We start from the raw sequence: 20,583 nt of genomic DNA, 5'->3' as shown, positions 1-20,583 counted from the left end.
AAAAGGAAAGAAATTTTTGTTAAGAGTCAAATTGTCCTCCAAGATGACAAGTCGGCCCTCCAGACTATCAAGTCGACTTACCCAAAGAGACACGCCCCTTCGTTGGACAAACTACTATAAATTGGCACATGTTCTCTCTCATTGTGGAAGGAATTTTTCGTGGAAGTTCAGAGATATATATATGAGTCTTTTGAGGTAGAATGAGTGAGTTTCTTTGTGTTAAAGGGATGTGAGAAGATTTGAATTTCTTGTGACATATGATCTGGACAAAATGTGAATTCCTGAAGTTAAGATGTGCTATTAAATAAGGCTATCTCTATGATGACTTGCAAGCCCCAGAAAGATATATATATATATATATATATATATATATATATATATATATATATATATATATATATATATATATGAAGTACGAAGCCATAATCACTGTAATATGCGAGCTAGAAGAGGATTAAACAAACTATAAGAAGGAAGCCACTGGAAGGATGAAGTATCTTTGTGGATAAGACATCTTGTGATAGATCAACTATTCTTATTGAAGATCAATCTTGACAAAATTGGAGGGTTGACTTGGGGATCTTATGGAGGAAGTTGTCTTGGTCTTTGGGTCTTGGAGGTCTCAGTTTGATTTGGTTTTATAAGTGGATTGTTCGAGTTTTCCCCAATTATGGGGAATTAATAAAATACCAACAAATATGACAATTAATTATCAAGTAAAGGAGAATCAATATTAATCTACAAATACCTTGATTTTCCAACAAGGAGGAGCCTCAGTCAGGATCACAAATTGAGTCTTAGCCAAGTGGCAAGAGGCTCGCACAGCAGGATCCACAACAGGATACAAAGCGAGATGATGATGAGAAGATTCAAAGGACCATGACAACACTAGATAACTACTCAGTTAAAGACTCCTAGCATAGGGAGGAAGAAAGCCAAGTGGCTCAAGAAGTTGATTCAGGAGACCCAAGAGCAAGTTGAAGCTCCTAGGACCATGTTCAGGCAGAGGAAGCAACCATAGAGCTACACAAGATATATGGCACTGATGAAAAGGGTGGTAGATGTTGAGCCTTATAGTTATAAGGAGGCAACTTCTCAGCGGGTTTGGTAAGATGCTATGGTGGAGGAATATTCCTCCATCATGAAGAACAATGTGTGAGAGATTGTGCCACGACATGAAGGAAAATCAACAGTAGGCTCACGTTGGGTGTACAAGGTGAAGCATAGAGCAGAAGGGAGTGTGGAGAAGTACAAGGTCAGGTTTGTGGCCAAAGGCTTCTCATAGATTGAGGGCATAAACTATGATGAGATATTTGCCCTGGTAGCACGGTATTCATCCATCGAGACTATTTTGGCACCTACAGCACAAATGGGGTGTGTTACCCACCACCAGTGGGTGACCCCTATAAGAGAAATTTTCTCCTAGATTTGTCTTCAACCGGTGGCTAGCAGCCACCAAATAGCGCAATGTGCCACCATCCCTTGCCACCTGAGCCAACCATTGTGTTCCCTCGCCCATTTGTTATGGCCGTATGTTTGAAGGTGGGCCTTCCAACCCCGAAGGTATGGTTTTTCATTATGTAATAGGTGTTTATGCTTTCTTTTCTTGGGCACATTTGGACATGGATCACTGGGGGGATTCGATGGAAAGAATGGGCTTGGATTGTACGGTTGTTCCTATGAAATTCGAAATCCCGAAATCACTACTGCAGCAACTGCTTATATTTATCCTAATGAATCAGGCTATTTATAGTATTATACGGTAAACATCGAAATAAATACAATCGTTGCCTTCACAACTTAAATAATATGCGGAAACAAGAAATATCACACAAAAATGACACCGTTGTTTTTGGACAAATGTCCCCGGAAAAACCCAATGTGGGAAAACTAGCGCAGCAGTTGAGGGTTTGTATTATTATGCAGTAGTTTCTGAATACAATCTTTGGATGCCTTATTGGTCATCCAATACAAAGAATCTGATTGGCAGAGAAATTAGTGAGAAATACCTCACACTATCATTAGAGATCTGACACTGATCCAGCCACTAAATGGCTAGCCGCACGTTGCCTTTGCACAGCCTCTGCGCAATCACTGTGTTGCTCTGCATCACACTTGATGGTGACTGCATCACTCCTTATGTCTGATCAATTTGTTGGCTGGATGCTCAATCCTCTAGCCCTTCAGTCTCACATCCTGGCTCCTGACACTAGATTTGAGCTGCTCCTCAACAAAACTGCGAATCTCCTCTCAGGCTCTGAGTTGCCTCAACATGGCTCTACGCTGCCCAGCGTGGCTCTGCGTTGCCTCTTCTGGATCTCTCTCTACCTCATCTGCAATGTATCCCCGGATCAGAAAAATCTCCAACCGGAAAATTATCCCTGCCCCTCACTACAAGAAATCTCCTCGATGACTTCTCCGACAACTATTGCGCTACTATCAAGCCTCTTCTTATAATCCTCTCGTTGATCAATCAACAACCCAAATTAGATTCTAATCAATGGATCAGATCATTTTGACTTGATCCTCGTCTTCTTCTAGAAGTTTCACCCCCGGTTTAATTAATACCCTTTAATTCTTTTAATTTCCTAGGTTTAGACTTAGGCATCCATTAAAAATAATTAATTATTTTAATAGAACTGTCTCCAGGTGGAATTTCCCAAAACGATTTCTGGGTATTCTAGAATACATGTGTCCTAGCCTCCCTGCAAATTTTGAGGCTTAGAGCACATCCGATGCTACCAGAAATCAACAGTTCCCATGTCCCAACTTGGTGGTTAATCTTGTATCATAGTCCTGTAGGATCTCCTCTATTAGCTACTAGCATTAGGAGTGGCACTACATGGGATCATGATTTTGGTTGCATGGTCCCACTTCCCGACACCATACATCTCACTCCCCTCCGCTCATTATAACCCCTTTTCACACTTTTCCCATCCGGGTCCACATTTGTCCATTTGGTCCACAAGGTGTTAGCCTCCCCTCCCCTTGTCCACGCTTTGGGTCAAGCCTGTAACAATGCCCCGGAGGTTGATGCAGCTAAAAAGAAAGTTAAAAGCATAATTTGGCCACTTACAACAAGAAATGTACTACAAAATGAAAAATATGACCGAGACATAAAAATTTAGCACGTGGGCAAAAGCCAAACATGAGCCCTACACCCCCCATCATTATGGCCATCACCCTAGTTCCTGTTACCCACCACCTGTGGGTAGTATACATAGGAGAAAATTTCTCCTAGAAGGTCCTCAACTGGCTACCAGCAACCGCTTGCTGCCCCCAAATAGCTCGATGTGTCATTTTCTCCGCCACCTGAGCCAGCCATGTGATCCCTCGCCCATCTATTATGAATGCATGTTTGAATGTGGGCCTTCCAACCCAAAAGGTATGACTTTTCATTGGTATTGTTGAGTAGTTTTCCTTACTTGTCATGGGAACTTTTGGGCATGAAGTGGTGGGGGGATTCGACGGAAAGAGTGGGTTGGGTCTGTATTCTTGTCTCCATTGCCTGATTTCACGGTTGCCCTTGTATCCTAATCTTGTGGGATCTCCTTTACTAGCCACTAGCTTTAGAGTTAGCACTACATGGGAAATCCTGATTTTGGTTGTGTGGTCCAGCCTCCCGATATCACCTACATTACTCCCTGTCCACTCATTTGAGCCCCATTCATCTCTTTTCCCGTTCGGGTCCACATAGGGTTAGCCTCCCCCTCCCACTTGTCCACACCTTGGGTCGGGCCTGGAACAATGCCCGAGAGGTTAATGCAACTAAAATGAAAACAAAAAAGCATAATTTGACCACTCTCAACAGGAAACGTACCACAAAATGCAAAAGATGGTCGGGACATACAAATTTAGTACGTGGGCAAAAGCCAAACATGAGCTCTACCCTTTATCTATGGCCATCATCCTGGTTCCTATGGGCCTTAGATGAGCCCCCCCTACATCATTATGGAACTAATGATTGTCCCAACCCCTGGTGGGCAATGAACTGTCCCACCTCAAGGGGGGTATCCAGTGCCATGTATTACGCATCATGCTCTCCATCCCTTGGAGCCCCGAGCAATTATAAAGAAAAATCAATCAAAGGTAAAAGGCACATAAAGAAAGGTGCAAAAACAAAGGTTGGGGTAACTTGCGTACCATGATTTTCTCCCTCCTACATTCATATACCCAAGTGTGGGCTTCCCTTGCTATAGCTACCCAATGTACCTTGACATGTGGTCTGGATGTTTCCCTTAATCCCTACTCCATTCCATCATTGTATCATTTGTCACCCACCTCTTAAAGGATGTACTATGGACATGCCATCCCCTTTAGAGGTTGAAACCACCTAATAGGGTCTCCTTGGTTAACCCCCCTTTTGAGCTTGGAGAAATTTGTACTTGCCAAATCCCACTATGGAAGGGCATGCCACCATGAAGTGCCCCATTGATCCCATAACTTGTAAGCATTATTACTTGATTATTCTACTAATTTGTTGTATTGGAGGGCAAGGGCACACATTGGATTTTGTGCAGGATTGTAGGTGGGTCTTCATTTAGGGCTTGGTCTCCCTATACGAGGTCCTAGTTCTCAAAAGGGCCACATTGGCACTTGTAGGGTGAGCATTGAGAGCAATGAGTATCACTACAACAAAACCAGCGATTAGCGTCCCTTTTTACTTCTTTTTTTGCATCTAGAGCCCATTTTTGGTGCTATTTGCATCCATTTATCAAATATGGTGCAAAACTTGACACAAAATTTGCATCAAGTTTTGCACCAAATCTTACACCAAGTTTAGCACCAGGTATTGCAATAGGTTTTGCACAACGTTTTGCACCAAATTTTATGCCAAGTTTTGTGTCATCCTTTACACCAAGTTTTGTTCCAGGTTTTGCATCAAGTTTGGCACCTAATTTTGTTTGACATACTTTTTCATCCTCATTTGCATCCACTTTTTGCACCTACACTTGCATCAACTTTTGCATCGACTTTTGCATCCTTTTTTGCATCCTTTTTTAAATCATTTTTTGCATCCATTTTTTCATCCATTTGTGCATCCCTTTTGTGCCAAGTTTTACATCAGGTTTTGTGTCTAGTTTTGCATCTACTTTTGTTGCATCCACTTTTCCATCTTGTTTGGCATCCATATTTACATCCTCTTTTGCATCTATTATTGTACCCACTATTGCATATAATATTTTTGTGCCACAATTAGTGCCTAGTTTGGCACCTCCTTTTGCACCCACTTTTGATTATAATTTTGCATCCATGTTTGCATCCTCATTTGCGTCTAGGTTTTCATTAACTACTACATCTATTTTTGCATCCATTTTTGTATCCAATTTTGGACCAAGATTTGCATCGGGTTTTGTGTCTCGTTTTGCATCTACTTTTGCATCGACTTCTATTGCATCCACTTTTGCACACAATTTTGCATCCACTGTTGCACCCATTTTAAATTTCACTTTTTGCATCCCTTTTTACATCTTCATTTGCATCATACTTTGATTCTTTTTTTGCATCTATCATTACATCCACTTTTGTTATGCCACAATTTGCAGCATGTTTTGCACTCACTGTTGTATCCACGTTTGCTTCCAATTTTGCATCCATGTTCACATCCTCTTTTGCATCAAATATTGCATCTATTTTTGCATCCACTTTTGTGTCAGGTTTATGCATTGGGTTTTGCATCTCGTTTTGTATCTACTTTTGCATCTACTTACATTGTATCCATTTTTTGCATCCAATTTTGTTTTTCCTGTTGCATCAATGTTTGCTTCCACTTTTACATCCATTTTTGCATCTTATTTTGCATATTTTTTGTCTATTGTTACATCCACTTTTGTTGCACCATATCTTGCGCCTACCATTGCAACCACATTTGCTTCCACGTTTGCATCCCCTATTGCATCCACTTTTGTTTCATCCATTTTTGCATCTGCTTTTGTGTCCGTTGTTGCATCGACATTTGTTTCACCACAATTTGTGCCAAGTTTTACACCTACCATTGGACCCATGTTTGCTTCCACTTTTGCCTTCATGTTTGCATCCAAGTTTGCATTGACAACTGCATCTACTTTTGCATCCACTTTTGTGTCAGGTTTTTCATGTTGTTGTGCATCTACTTATGTTGTATCCACTTTTCATCCAATTTTACTTCTATTGTTGCCCCCATTTATATGTTCGCTTTTGCATCCCTTTTCCAGCACTCATCATATTTTCTGCATTGAGGATATTCCTTATGGCATTGACAATTATGAACAATTGATGACAATGTCAATAATATTGACAATGATGAAAATGAAGATGATGGCGATGACATGAATTGTGATTATGATGATAAAGACGATAGTGGTTACAATGACAATGATGATGATGGCAATGATTATGATGATGACGATGCTAATGACGTTGGCGAATCTTCCCAATTTTAGATGTTGTCATTGTCATAATCATAAGCATTATCTTTGGTGTCATCATCATCATTTTCATCTAGGTCATCAGCAAAAACTATAATGGCATGAATGATGATGATGATTACAACAATGTCGATAGAAATTACATTAATGATGATGATGGGGATGATAAAAATGACAATGACGATGATAATGGTGGTGATGATGATCATCATCGATCATCTCTCAAAAATAGAGTTGTTATTTCTCTTACGCATATCAATGTGTCCTAAACAACCCTTTTCTAGCACTGATCACATTTTTTGGGTTGATGATATTTCTTACAACATCTACAATTATGAACAATTGCAAACAATGTCCATAATGATGATGATGATGGCATGAATGGTGATTATGATGATAATGTAATGATGGCAATAACAATGACAAGGATGTGATGATGATGACAATGATTATGATAATGAGAATGACCTTACAATCTTATGGATTCGTGAACAATTACTAGTTTCAATACCATCTTCTGGATACGTATTACTATCATACTTTTTAGATTTTCTGTCTCTCTTGAGGTATCTTACTATAATGGTGTTTTCAACACTAGAAAGATATCTTGTTGTAATGGTGGTTCTAATGTTAGCACTAGCAAAGTTTTTGTTAAATTTTGGTTAAAAAAAACCGATTTATGCAGTTATTTTGACAATCTATGTAAAAAAGTAAATAACATCCAATTATTTTGACTGTAGTCCCATTGATTATCATGAATTCACCAGTGTGAAGACCATCTTCTACATACATATTATTATTAAACTTTTTGCATTATATCCCTCTTATATCTTGTTGTAATGGCAGTATTAGCACTAGAAAAATATCTTGTTGTAATGGTGATGTTAGTATTAGCACCAAAAAAATCACTAAATTTTGGTAAAAAAAAGTTTATCATTTATTTATTTTTAATTTGAGAAATTTTTGTTTTTATATTTTTTGTTTTTAATTCTATTTTTATGCAGTAATATTTTTTTTGGTTGAATTTTGGTAGTAACTAGTTTTTGGTCTAATCATATGTATTAACCATGTTCTTTATGCTACAAGTCTAATTGTTGGGACAAAATTGCTCTTTCAAATAAGTTGCAAAAAGCATATAAATGGAAGAATAGCGATGACAACTGTTTTCATTGTCCAACTGTTCAGTATATCATGTATGAAAATATTCAACATTTTTATAAACAATGGATTAGAGGTGAGTCTGTAATTCTACATAATGTTTGGATGATACATAAAAAAAAAGTTTGTTTCATTGATGTGGTTAGGATCTACTTTGGATACAAAACCCTAGGTTTGGAAGTATGCAAATAATGAATTTGGTTTACCTTTGATAACAAATGAAATTTTATTTCTTTTTCCTCGTAAAACCAAGGAAGATATGGCAATAATTCTCGTTAGAAAACTACTTCTTGTTGAAGGTTTATAATTGGTTGCAAAAGTTCAACAACTGGGTATAGAAGTTTTTAGTTGCTATTAGGGAAACAATGTGATTATAGGTTTTAGCAGACATAGATCATTCTTGGTATTTGATTCACTTTGAGAATATAAGTACACCAAAGTGGATTAGGTTATGAGTGGATTGGCAAAGCAACCCTTATTTGTTCCTTTTAGTTTTTTGAGATATCTCAAGTTCAACTAGTGCTAGTAAATGGTTTCAAAGATGTTTTCTAGGGTTTTTCAACAAGGTCACTAGGTCCCAATGTAACATAGATACTTCATATTTGTTGAAAAGTAAAACCCCACATAGCACTGAATAGATCATTAATGATTACCTAGAGAACTTAGACTAAATTAATCGTGGAAGTAAAAATTACAACCAAATTAATCATGAAAGTAAGAACTACAATTGAAAAAAACACACTTGGTAATAAACAAGAATTCATCCTCGCCAAATCCAAAGTTGATGAATAATATGTTAAATCTTTAATGAAACTCATGAAAAATAATAAGCATGTTATCGATATAAGAGTGCATGAACTTGCTTAATGTATATTTGTTAATTGGAGATGATGAATATCTAAATAAAGTTGATGAATAATATGTTAAATATTTGATGAAACTCATGAAAGATAATAAGCATGTTTATCCATATAGGAGTGCACAAACTTTCTTAATGTGTAGTTTACGAGAAATTTTTCGAGCGTAAATCACAAGATATATCATTTGTTTAGGCGTTTCGAACCAACCAGTGTGGTTCATCGTCAGGACAAGTTGAAGAATCAGATCCAACTTTGCATGTTAAATAGTTTGAGCAGAGGGGATATTTGCACCTTAGCCTTAACAACCCTTGCCCAAGATGAATCTATTTAATGGACTAGCTTGGATATGTTGGGTCTTGGATTTCCAGAGTACCCAATCAATGCTTAACTCCCTAGTCCTAGCCAAAATTCACTCCTATTGAAGAGACAACTTGAACAATCTTGCTAATAAGATTAACAAGTTCGTTCCTTTTGATTGATTTACAACAAACCTTAATGCCTCTCTTTTCTTATCCTCCTCTTCCATTCTCCAACAAAAACTTATTAATCTTATATCATAAACACTTTATATAGGTAAGCATTGTAATCATTTTCCTCAACTCACACGTTACCTTTACACCTCAACCCATATAAGTGGACCTAAGTCCATGGCACAACCCATCACACTCTAAGATGGTTCTAATTGTCTCCTCAAAACTAGGACATAACACACCTTAAATGCCAAATGGTTAAGTCATCCCAAATTTGTGGGATTTTTTCCTTCATGGAACACATTCTAGCTAGTGCTGATCAAACACAATGCACTAACACCACTAACACACACTAAAAGTCCTAGATACCCTTACGCTGTGGCACGCACCCAAGCACTTCGACTGCACCTCCATAAAATGCACCTTCAACTTTGGATGTCCCAAAATAGTAATATCCTAACCCAATATGGCCTACTTGTTAGATTTGTGTAGTTCCCTCCTTATCAGATCCTTGCACCTCCTTGCACTCCATGGTAAATCTACTCTAATGGTCACCTTCCAAGTTCCAACACTTCCTTTCACATCATGACATAACCACCGATATACATTACAACAACCTTCAACTTCTTTAGTGGGTTGCACATCTATTTCACATTTCTTCTCCATGTTACAAAGTGGTAGTGCCAAGGAGAGAGTATCAAGTTGAATCAAGGATTGCTCACTTAGTACCACTACTAAGTTGCCTTCGTGCAACTTGTCAAATCCCTTAATTTTGTTTCACAACTTCTCATAGGGCTTAACTTGCTTGTATACACTTCTAAGTGAGACTACAATCCCCAACCTCTCCTCTGCAACCCTTGTTAGAGTCTTCTTAGACGTGCAATCATGCCTCAAGCTGAATATAACACTAGCATCCCAAATGTGCATGCTCATTCCATCTTTTAATGCTTCGCTGAAACCACATTATGACACTGCTTAAAATGAAATGTTTACATCTTAAGACAATGTACCTACTTTGCTTATGACAATCTAAACTATGCAAGTGGCTAAGAGAGGACTATATTTTCCCAGGATGAAAATATAGGGTCTTACAACCCCATTCACACAATAATTTTAATATATTTCACCCGAAAAAAGATACATACCCTACTCCTTTCAAATTTATCATATAATTTTAAGAAATTAACACTTGTTATTAACTATTAAATAGACTTACTATATATTCTCCTTTGTTTGCACCCACCTTATATGTAAAAACATATAAATATTTTCAATACAACCAAATTAAAATCATATTTTTCCATTTAAAAATTATTAAATTGAAATTAAAAAAAATTACACCTAATAAACTTAAACAACAACCATAAAATTATATTATTATTATTATAAATATTTTCTAACCTAACCAATAACCAAAAACATCATATAGTTACTTCTTTAGTGATGTGAAAATAAAAAAAATGTATTTATTGTTTTAATAACACCTAATAAACTTAAACAACAACCATAAAATTATATTATTACGCCGTAAGGCGTTCCCCTCTGAAATCAACCTCCCAAAATGTCTTCGTGTCGTAATCGTAGCCCTTAGATCTAGTGTTAGACGATTGGAGAAAAATGAACCGTTGATTAAGAGGTTAAAGTTTTTTAGGGTTTATTACGCCGTAAGGCGTTCCCCTCTGAAATCAGCCTCCCAAAATGTCTTCGTGTCGTAATCGTAGCCCTTAGATCTAGTGTTAGACGATTGGAGAAAAATGAACCGTTGATTAAGAGGTTAAAGTTTTTTAGGGTTTAGAGGGTGTTGAGGGGGCGGCCTCGGACCTGCAGAGGCGAACCTGCAGAGGCCGACCTGCATGCGGATGTTGAGGGGGCGGCGGACCTGCAGAGGCGGACCTGCATGAGGGCCGCGCGTTGCGTCTGGTGTTTCAGCTGCCTCCAGGAAGTAATGGCCGCGTAGTCGATGTTTCAGCTGCCTGGAGGAAGTAATGGAGTCTTTTATAAAGCTTTTTCATGTGGCTGGTAATCCTGACAGAGATTCTGGTCACCGGTTTGGGGTTCGCACCTGCTACAGAGGAGAAGGCGCTCCTCCAAAGCCACGCTACGACAGCAGCCGGGTAATTGGTTTCTGGATTCGAATCGTAAAACTGTAATTGCTTTCATTTCCTCTGTACTGTAATTAGTCGTAGGAAGTATGTATATACCACATTTGGCATGTTGCAGAACTCAATCTTGGGTTTAATCATTAAAATATAATACAAACTACATAATATACAGTTTGCAACAGTCACCAATGCTATAAAAGATGAAATCAGACCTTCTCATTATGTTGTTATTTACATGCGCGCAGAGCTGAGTGATCCAGACCAACACCCACAGAATCTAGAGCCTGAGAAATGTGATGGATGGGAATGGGTGGAATGGTCAAACTTGCCCAAACCCCTGTTTAGGCATCTTGAGGCTTTAGTTGAATCTGGATTCACTCCCTTCTAAGCCTTTAGTGGCCGAACCTATGAAATTGCCAAATTATTTATCAACTTCACTGGGGATGTTCTTCTTTCACAGTTGCAAACAATTACAGTGTGTATGTATAACTGTGTATCCTGTTTATGGAAACTCTTGTTGCGCTGATAAAACTATCAAATGATGGACACGTAGAACACCTTATATCATTGAAATTCTTTACACAATCATCTGTAGTGTTGGTTACAGTACAGTCTACACATTCAACACTTAGAGGTATTACTTTGAATTCGCTTCTTATTCTTTTTTATTTTTCCAAAAGTGCTTCTAAGTTCTCTTAACTCCATAGGCTTTACAATTGGCCTGAATAAGTCAGCCTCCAGAAGCAGCCTGTTTTCACTTGCAACTTGCAAGACAACCCTTGAAGGGCGAATCATTAATCACGAGCACTTTCCCTTGGCTAGGCTGCTATAGTGGGCTTATTGTTTTTTTTAAATAACCTGAAATCTCCAACAACTTATGTGTGCCTCTCAAAGAATTGAATCTTGGTGGCTGGCCAACACACCAACGATCTCACTGCTGAACCATGATCCCATTGGTATCATCCTTTATTTTACTTTCTCCTTGGGAAGAAACTGTGTAAAGTGCATGTCAAACTCCCTTCCGGACACAAAGTTATCCAATATTGGTTTGCTAAACTGTGTAAAGTGCATGTCAAACTCCCTTCCGGACACAAGTTATCCAATATTGGTTTGCTATAGGGAGTAACCTTCACTGAATCTATTTTAGCAGAGGGCTTCTTTTATGTCATATGGTTTTATACATATTTGTGTGCAGGCCAACTAATACATGAAATAATCCTGCAACTAGGTTATGCAGAATTAGGGTACATGTTCAATGATTCCTTGGATTTATTATCAATGATTAATCACCATCATTTAATTACACATCAGAACCCAGAATTAGGGTACATGTTCAATGACTCCTCGGATTCATTATCAATGATTAATGACCATCATTTAATTACACATCAGAACCCAGAATTAGGGTACATGTTCAATGACTCCTCGGATTTATTATCAATGATTAATGACCATCATTTAATTACACATCAGAACCCCAATAGATAAATAGAGAATATATTGATGTGTGCCTCTCAAAGAATTGAATCTTGGTGGCTGGCCAACACACCAACGATCTCACTGCTGAACCATGATCCCATTGGTATCATCCTTTATTTTACTTTCTCCTTGGGAAGAAACTGTGTAAAGTGCATGTCAAACTCCCTTCCGGACACAAAGTTATCCAATATTGGTTTGCTAAACTGTGTAAAGTGCATGTCAAACTCCCTTCCGGACACAAGTTATCCAATATTGGTTTGCTATAGGGAGTAACCTTCACTGAATCTATTTTAGCAGAGGGCTTCTTTTATGTCATATGGTTTTATACATATTTGTGTGCAGGCCAACTAATACATGAATTCATTTGTCCATGGGTTTTGATAAATACTATCATGTTTCAAAATTCATTTGTCCATGGGTTTTGATAAATACTAGCATGTTTACAACATCACACTCTCCTTTCATTTGTGAAAGCGTTTTGATAAATACTATCATGTTAATAGCATCACACTTTCCTTGCAAGCTTATCCCAAATGAATATTTCCTTATCCAAATTAAATCGATTCAAAATCAGGCCATTGGTATCTTTATAGGCTGGTGCACCTTGCAAGTTTTGCATCAAAATAGCTCTAATTTTGTATAACTGTGTTGCTTTCTGTCACAACATATATAACCCAGGGTTAGGGTCTGCCCATAGACAATGCCTAATGAGTACGACATCCATTTATAATTTTGTTCATGGCAGTCGAAGTGACCTGGGTCCTTGGGCACTCTTCAAATTGCCTCCGCTCAATGGATCCAATAGTGTTGTTCACAAGAGGAGGGGGCCAAACAGATCAAGCTTGTTGAGAGCTTCAAACATAACTCCTTACAAGGATATCTTTAATGGAGCCTTCCATGTCCAAATCAAACCTGATTCAAAATCATTGCATTGGTGTCTTTAGAGGCTTTTGTGCCCTGCAACTATTGTGGCAAAATAGCTTTAATTCTACCAATGTGCTGCTTTTGGTCATGCTTTAAGTTGCAAACTTAACATAGATTCAGGGACTTATCCATATACAAATTACAAAGCCTAGTGAATGTTGCATCCACAATGTCAATAGTGGTCTTTTTTGTTTGTTCTTTGTCTCTTGCAAATTTATTGTTTTCCCTTGTACTCATTAATGGGTAGAATGCAAAATCCTTGTTTATTCGCACATATGTGCAGGAGAGACTTGGGAGGAGTGTGCTGCACGTGAGGTCATGGAGGAAACAGGGCTTACAACATCACACTCTCCTTTCATTTGTCAAAGCGTTTTGATAAATACTATCATGTTAACAGCATCACACTTTCCTTGCAAGCTTATCCCAAATGAATCTTTCCTTATCCAAATTAAATCGATTCAAAATCAGGCCATTGGTATCTTTATAGGCTGGTGCACCTTGCAAGTTTTGCATCAAAATAGCTCTAATTTTGTATAACTGTGTTGCTTTCTGTCACAACATATATAACCCAGGGTTAGGGTCTGCCCATAGACAATGCCTAATGAGTACGACATCCATTTATAATTTTGTTCATGGCAGTCGAAGTGACCTGGGTCCTTGGGCACTCTTCAAATTGCCTCCGCTCAATGGATCCAACATTGTTGTTCACAAGAGGAGGGGGCCAAACAGATCAAGCCTGTTGAGAGCTTCAAACATAGCTCCTTACAAGGATATCTTTAATGGAGCCTTCCATGTCCAAATCAAACCTGATTCAAAATCATTGCATTGGTGTCTTTAGAGGCTTTTGTGCCCTGCAGCTATTGTGGCAAAATAGCTTTAATTCTACCAATGTGCTGCTTTTGGTCATGCTTTAAGTTGTAAACTTAACATAGATTCAGGGACTTAATTGTGTTGCTTTCTGTCACAACATATATAACCCAGGGTTAGGGTCTACCCATAGACAATGCCTAATGAGTACGACATCCATTTATAATTTTGTTCATGGCAGTTGAAGTGACCTGGGTCCTTGGGCACTCTTCAAATTGCCTCCGCTCAATGGATCCAACAGTGTTGTTCACAAGAGGAGGGGGCCAAACAGATCAAGCCTATTGAGAGCTTCAAACATAGCTCCTTACAAGGATATCTTTAATGGAGCCTTCCATGTCCAAATCAAACCTGATTCAAAATCATTGCATTGGTGTCTTTAGAGGCTTTTGTGCCCTGCAACTATTGTGGCAAAATAGCTTTAATTCTACCAATGTGCTGCTTTTGGTCATGCTTTAAGTTGCAAACTTAACATAGATTCAGGGACTTATCCATATACAAATTACAAAGCCTAGTGAATGTTGCATCCACAATGTCAATAGTGGTCTTTTTTGTTTGTTCTTTCTCTCTTGCAAATTTATTGTTTTCCCTTGTACTCATTAATGGGTAGAATGCAAAATCCTTGTTTATTCGCACATATGTGCAGGAGAGACTTGGGAGGAGTGTGCTGCACGTGAGGTCATGGAGGAAACAGGGCCAAAATCCCTATTAAAATGACACATGCACTGAATTTGTCTGTAAAAACATTTGCTAAGATTATGCCAGATAAATCTTTAATATGATTTTTCCTGTTCATAGTTTTTATTTTTTCACCAAAGAACTCCAGGTAAACGCTCCACTATTGGCAATTTTAATAAGGGGTCATTTTGGCTATATAATCTTCATGATTTCTCTTGCGGTATTTCAATATGATTGGTAATTTAAAAAAAAATTGAGGCTTGCTGTTCAGACCATTTAGGACTAACTCTTTGCCATGCTCAAGTAAGACCTGGTAAGGTCTTTTTGGGACATGACTTAGCAGGCTGCAAGTCCTTGGTGATAATTGCTGGAAAAACTATAGGTCAGACCTGACAGAAGAGTCTAAGGAAGTCTGTGCTTTGTGATGCAGCTCCTCAAGTATTTTTCTTAAGGAACTTAAAAATGTCTGGTTGTAAATTTCTTCCCCTATCAGAAACAATGCCTGGGAGGTGTTTTCAGATCTCAAAACAATAACATACTTTTTATAAGCATGAAGGATACTAATGAAAATAGTTGGCAATTAAATAAAGCCTATTTTCTGGAGTCTCATGATCCATTATTCCAAATATTTAAGCTATAGGTTATAGTTCAAGTGTTGAAATATGGTTGAGTTGATATTTCTGATTTCAAGAATGTGTTGGGTTCCTTGCATAAATACACTATTGCTATTGAGCTGTCATTACTATGTCTGATAGAGCTTATATATATTGTCAAGTTAGTATTTTAGTGAAGCCATGGTTGTATCATTGATGTGCTACTAAGACCTGGTAAGGTCTTTTTGGGACATGACTTAGCAGGCTGGCCTTTTAGGACCAGAGCTCTACTAAGGGCTAAGCTTATATGATTGAAGCTCTACTTATATAAAACCTTTAAGGACCTGAAGTTCTACTTACATAGGACCTTTCAGGGCGTTTCTTTTGGCAAAGGGAAGTTTATTTTTGGAAAGCTCAGGAAAGACCCTTTAACACCAACCTGGTATAGTCCTTCTAAGACCAGAGCTCTGCTTAGATAAGACCTTTCGGGAGCTTTCTTTTTGCAAACGGAGTTTGAAGGAGACGAGGCACAGTGCAAGTCCTTGGTGATAATTGCTGGAAAAACTATAGGTCAGACCTGACACAAGAGTCTAAGGAAGTCTGTGCTTTGTGATGCAGCTCCTCAAGTATTTTTCTTAAGGAACTTAAAAATGTGTGGTTGTAAATTTCTTCCCCTATCAGAAACAATACCTGGGAGGTGTTTTCAGATCTCAAAACAATAACATACTTTTTATAAGCATGAAGGATACTAATGAAAATAATTGGCAATGACTGTAACCTTTTCATTTATTACAGACAAAGATTATGTTATGAGCAGCCAGTCCTTGACAAGACCAGCAACATTCATAGTCAAGGCTGAAGTCTTTCCTATCAGAAGAAACACTGCAAGATTAAGAGCCAAGGCACAAGCAGAAATGTCATGTAATCCAAATCAAAGGAAGAGACCCTGATTATCAGAAATGGGTATTCTACTAAGGCCCAGGGGGTGCTGAGAAAAACAAGGCAACAAGGAGCAACAAAGATGTGATGGGATTCAACTTAATCCCTTTTGATGTTCGTGGAATTTGTATGAGAACCAATTGGGTAGTCTCACATGGAACTGCACTTAACTGGAGAATCACCTCCCATGCATTCATCTTGGCCTCCCCATAAGCTGAAATAGTAACTCCAATGGATATGGCCAACATATTGGCCTCGGGCTCACCTTTATAAGCTTCTTTCTTCAGGGAAACCACAATCAAATACACAGCAATGGGAATTAGAGCTTTCAGCATTTGAAATAATGATACTGAGAGGAAAACATAGGCAGAATTTGAAAACCAGAGACCCAAAGAATACACTTATCAATACTATGGGTTCAACGAGCTTGAAGACTCTTACAATAGCAACAACCAGTGTTGAGTAGAAGCCCATGTGAATCATGGTGGGACTGATCACACTAAATTTGTCAAGCAATGGCAACTCCAATGGATATGGCTAACATATTGGCCATGGCCTCACCTTTATAAGATTCTTTCTTCAGGGGAACTGCAATCGAATGCATATCAAATGGGCACAAGAGCTTTCAACATTTGAAATATCGATACTTTGAGAGACATGCACCAAGGGCTGCATCATTTAGGATTTTTACTCAGTTTAGGTGTCATATTCAAGGGGAAGTTGTTATGCTTTCCACCACTTCATAGATTGTTAGAGTGATGAAACAAAAGAGGCTCCCTCTTGAGGCTAGATTATGTCATTCATATCAACTGTGTTGTTGATGTCCTAGCTCAACCAGGTCTTGCCAAAACTCTGTTGAGGTTCAAAATTTATTATAAACTGAAATGTCTTCACAAGAATTGACCTCATAAAATGCCATAATCACAAGATATGCCATACATGGCTGTGATTATGGCTCGCAAGACCCTTAGACTTTGAGCAATGAGGCTCGCAACATCACTTATGATTATGCACTCTACAATTCTGTGACCAGCTGAATGTCAAGCAATTGAACCGCGATTTAAATCCTATTTTGTCAGCAATAAGTACTATACTTTGTCTTTATTTAGTGTAGAGAACTAAGCACTTATTCTGCTCATCTATAGAAGGGACAATGGTTGTTTGCCTATAAGGTATAAGGAAATCCTATCAGATGTTTTGTATTTTCGTATGGAATTGAATCATACTCCTGCACACTGTAACATTCATATATATCAACCTGTAGAGGCTTTAATAACACCTGGTATTCTGGTTAGTGATTTTATTGGACCTCATGTGCATATCCTACATGCACAGGATGGACTATTCATATGTTACAGGGTATTATTCTTATTATTTAGGGTGCACATCTTCAGGTGCTCAAGAATGATTACTAGAACAGTCAGTTAATTCTGCAATTTAAAGGATGAAAAAGGAGGTTATAGGAGTCTAGTTTTGGTTCTCATCCACAATGTCACACTAGTCTGCCTGGGCATGGTTCTCATGGTTTAATAATGACTTGAGGAGTCATAATACCACAGATCACTAAACACGAACAACTAAGGTAGCCCAAGGACAATAGCCATCTTTACACATTAATTAACAGGTCTTACATTAATTATCCTAGGGGGTTTTAATACTTCCAAATGCTTAAAAAACAGTTAGCAGAGCATTCACATTACACATTCTAGCAATCTTTTCTATAAACCAACCAAATGCAGTCAGGAGAGCCCTCCTTTTAAACTATACAACCTTATTGTTAGTATGATCAACCTTATTTTAATATATAGTGTGACAAACCGTATGTGACAGGCAGGTGGAAAACTTTTCTCGCAATTGACTAAGCGACGTTCTGCGAGCCAGACTTGAGACGGAAACCCTCGTCAGAAGTATATGCTTGGCTCTTTTCCAAACAAATGAAGAGTCAATGAGGTTTTGTGTAATCACTTCTGGTATCGTATTGGGTTATTGTTAGAAGCGATAATTGGATTCGGATTCTCATTGAGTGAGTTGTTCTGCTTTCTCAATTTGAGAGGGTTTGTTTGGAGGGAAAAACAAAAGAGGACATACAAGAATAGTGAGGGGAAAGATGCAGAGGAAGAGGATTGAGAACATCGCCAGCAGGCAGGCTACATTTTCCAAACGTAGGTGGATTGCTGAAGAAAGATTACAAGCTCTCGGTGCTCTGCACTGCAGAAGTTGAACTTGTGATTTTCTCCCCAGCAGGAAAGCTCTATGAACTGTTTTTTAGTGCAAATCCTGCTATTTTGATTCTAATAATCATGGCTATGCAAACCTCATGAGATTCTTACTAATAACCCCGGTGGTGCAAGCCCTAGTAAGTTCGATGTTGAAAAACTTAGTGTAAAACCTCCAAATCGCTGGTTTTGTTGTAGTGCTTATTGGAGAGTATATAAACAATTTCACACCTTTTTATGAGATATGGGAGGAAAACATGTTAAAGTTTTTTAATAAATATAAAATTTCCAAAATGATGCTAGTTACGTGTGATTCTTTTTTCATTGTTTGTGATTATGAAAAATGAAACTCAATGTTTTTTCATTAGTGCACACATATTTCATTATATAATTGCATATAGAAAAATCATTCCAGAGCCGATAACAATAAAAGTGAAGAATTTATGGTCCAACCTTATATTTAAGGGAGATGTTTAAGGATGATGTTTGAATTTTGTTTTTCATTTTAAGACATTTGGAGCAAATATTAGGAAGGACTTTGAGAAAGGATTGTCCTTGATTTTCGAAAATGGAGTTGTTCCTTTCCAGCCATATGCCCCAAGTGACCATCAAAGGGAGAGCTCATATGTTTTTTGGATGTTTTCTTTATAGCCATTTTTTTACACATATCCATAGAGTCCCCATGCCATTGATGTGAATTACTTGTTCGGTTTTTTTTAACCAAAATTTTTACCCAAACAAGAAAAAATAAAAAAATGCCTCAAGATCAAAGACTGAAACAAAGACCTATTGACATACCTTTTAAAGTATGGAAAGAACTTGTAAAATCATATGAGAAGTTGGATGCACAAAGAAAAGCCGGCAATGAGAGCATTCAGGTATTGAATTTTTCATTAAACATTATTTAGAATGTATTAATACTTATAAGTATCTTAGACATGTATTTGTGTGAAAATAAATTGAATTGGTTTATGTTTAAGGACAAGGCATCCAAGGCGAGGTTAACCAAGACAAAAGTCACTCATCGTAGTGGCCAGAAAGGTTTAAAAGCACTGATAACAACCTTTGTAAGTATATTAAACATGTGATATTTTTTTAATAAATTTTGTACTAGAAGAAAGTCATTGTTATCTAATTTCTCCCTATTTACTGATTGATAGGAACTAAAATATGGAAGACCTCCAAATCATTTGGAAAAGGAGGTGCTGCAGCAAAAGAGATGGGTTGAATTTGTTGTTTGGATGGACTCTATGGTACGTAATCTTAGTTGGATTTCCAATATACTTTTAAACCATATTTTCATTTTATTTTTTAGTACTATTAGATATTATATCTTACCTCATTTTATGGTTAACATTGTATAACAAAAACATGTTTTGTGTTATGTAATTAATACTAACATGTAATATTGATTTTTTTTGTCAGAATGCTATAGGTAATGATTGCCAAGATGATGATCCAAATTATGTTCAACATATATCAGGAGATGATGAGGATGAGGATGAGGATGATGGTGGTGAAGGAGGAGATGATGATGATAGTTGCGGTGTTGGTGATGATGTGGATCAGAGTAATGAGGATGGTCAAGATGATCATGAGGATGATCTTGGTGGTGGTAGCTAGGCATGCACATGCATTGTTTTTTATGAAGAAATTATTGTGTAGAATGACATTGTTATGTTTAGATGGGTGTTGTGAGACATTTTGCTTTTGTAATCATACGATGAGTTTGATTTATGTATGTTGTTAATTTATCGTAGAATAACGATATTCATGAAATATTTTGATTTGTTAATCATATTTGAATTTTACTTGTTTTGATTAAAAATAATACTGATTTTATTAGTATTATGTTGCTATTTTATACATGTTTTGAAAATTGTTAATGACACA

General features: G+C 37.6%; 1 protein-coding gene and 1 long non-coding RNA gene across 7 annotated transcripts in view; one reads left to right on the top strand and one right to left on the bottom strand.

The window, feature by feature from the left end:
• The window catches only part of LOC149143885 (uncharacterized), an 80,056-nt gene that overhangs the window by 47,662 nt on the left and 11,811 nt on the right, over window positions 1-20,583 (bottom strand). The gene's annotated exons all lie outside the window — the stretch shown is intronic.
• Window positions 10,715-20,376, top strand: LOC149143886 (uncharacterized). 2 transcript variants are annotated; one of them, XM_089448021.1, is made up of 4 exons: window positions 10,715-11,009; window positions 19,671-19,757; window positions 19,851-19,943; window positions 20,116-20,376. In XM_089448021.1, the coding sequence occupies exons 1-4, from the start codon at window positions 10,881-10,883 to the stop codon at window positions 20,311-20,313; spliced, it is 507 nt and encodes a 168-aa protein (XP_089304147.1). In that variant the 5' UTR covers window positions 10,715-10,880; the 3' UTR covers window positions 20,314-20,376. The 2 variants fall into 2 exon arrangements, with proteins under 2 accessions (XP_089304147.1, XP_089304149.1); XM_089448023.1 differs by lacking the exon at window positions 10,715-11,009 and adding an exon at window positions 18,967-19,568.

The sequence above is a fragment of the Pinus tabuliformis genome, chromosome X, assembly GCF_031772625.1.
Source record: "Pinus tabuliformis cultivar Carrire ecotype Pingquan chromosome X, CPIR1, whole genome shotgun sequence".
NCBI lineage: Eukaryota > Viridiplantae > Streptophyta > Pinopsida > Pinales > Pinaceae > Pinus > Pinus tabuliformis.
The sequence above is the reverse complement of the archived record's forward strand: the minus strand, read 5'-3'. Positions and strand labels throughout refer to the sequence as shown.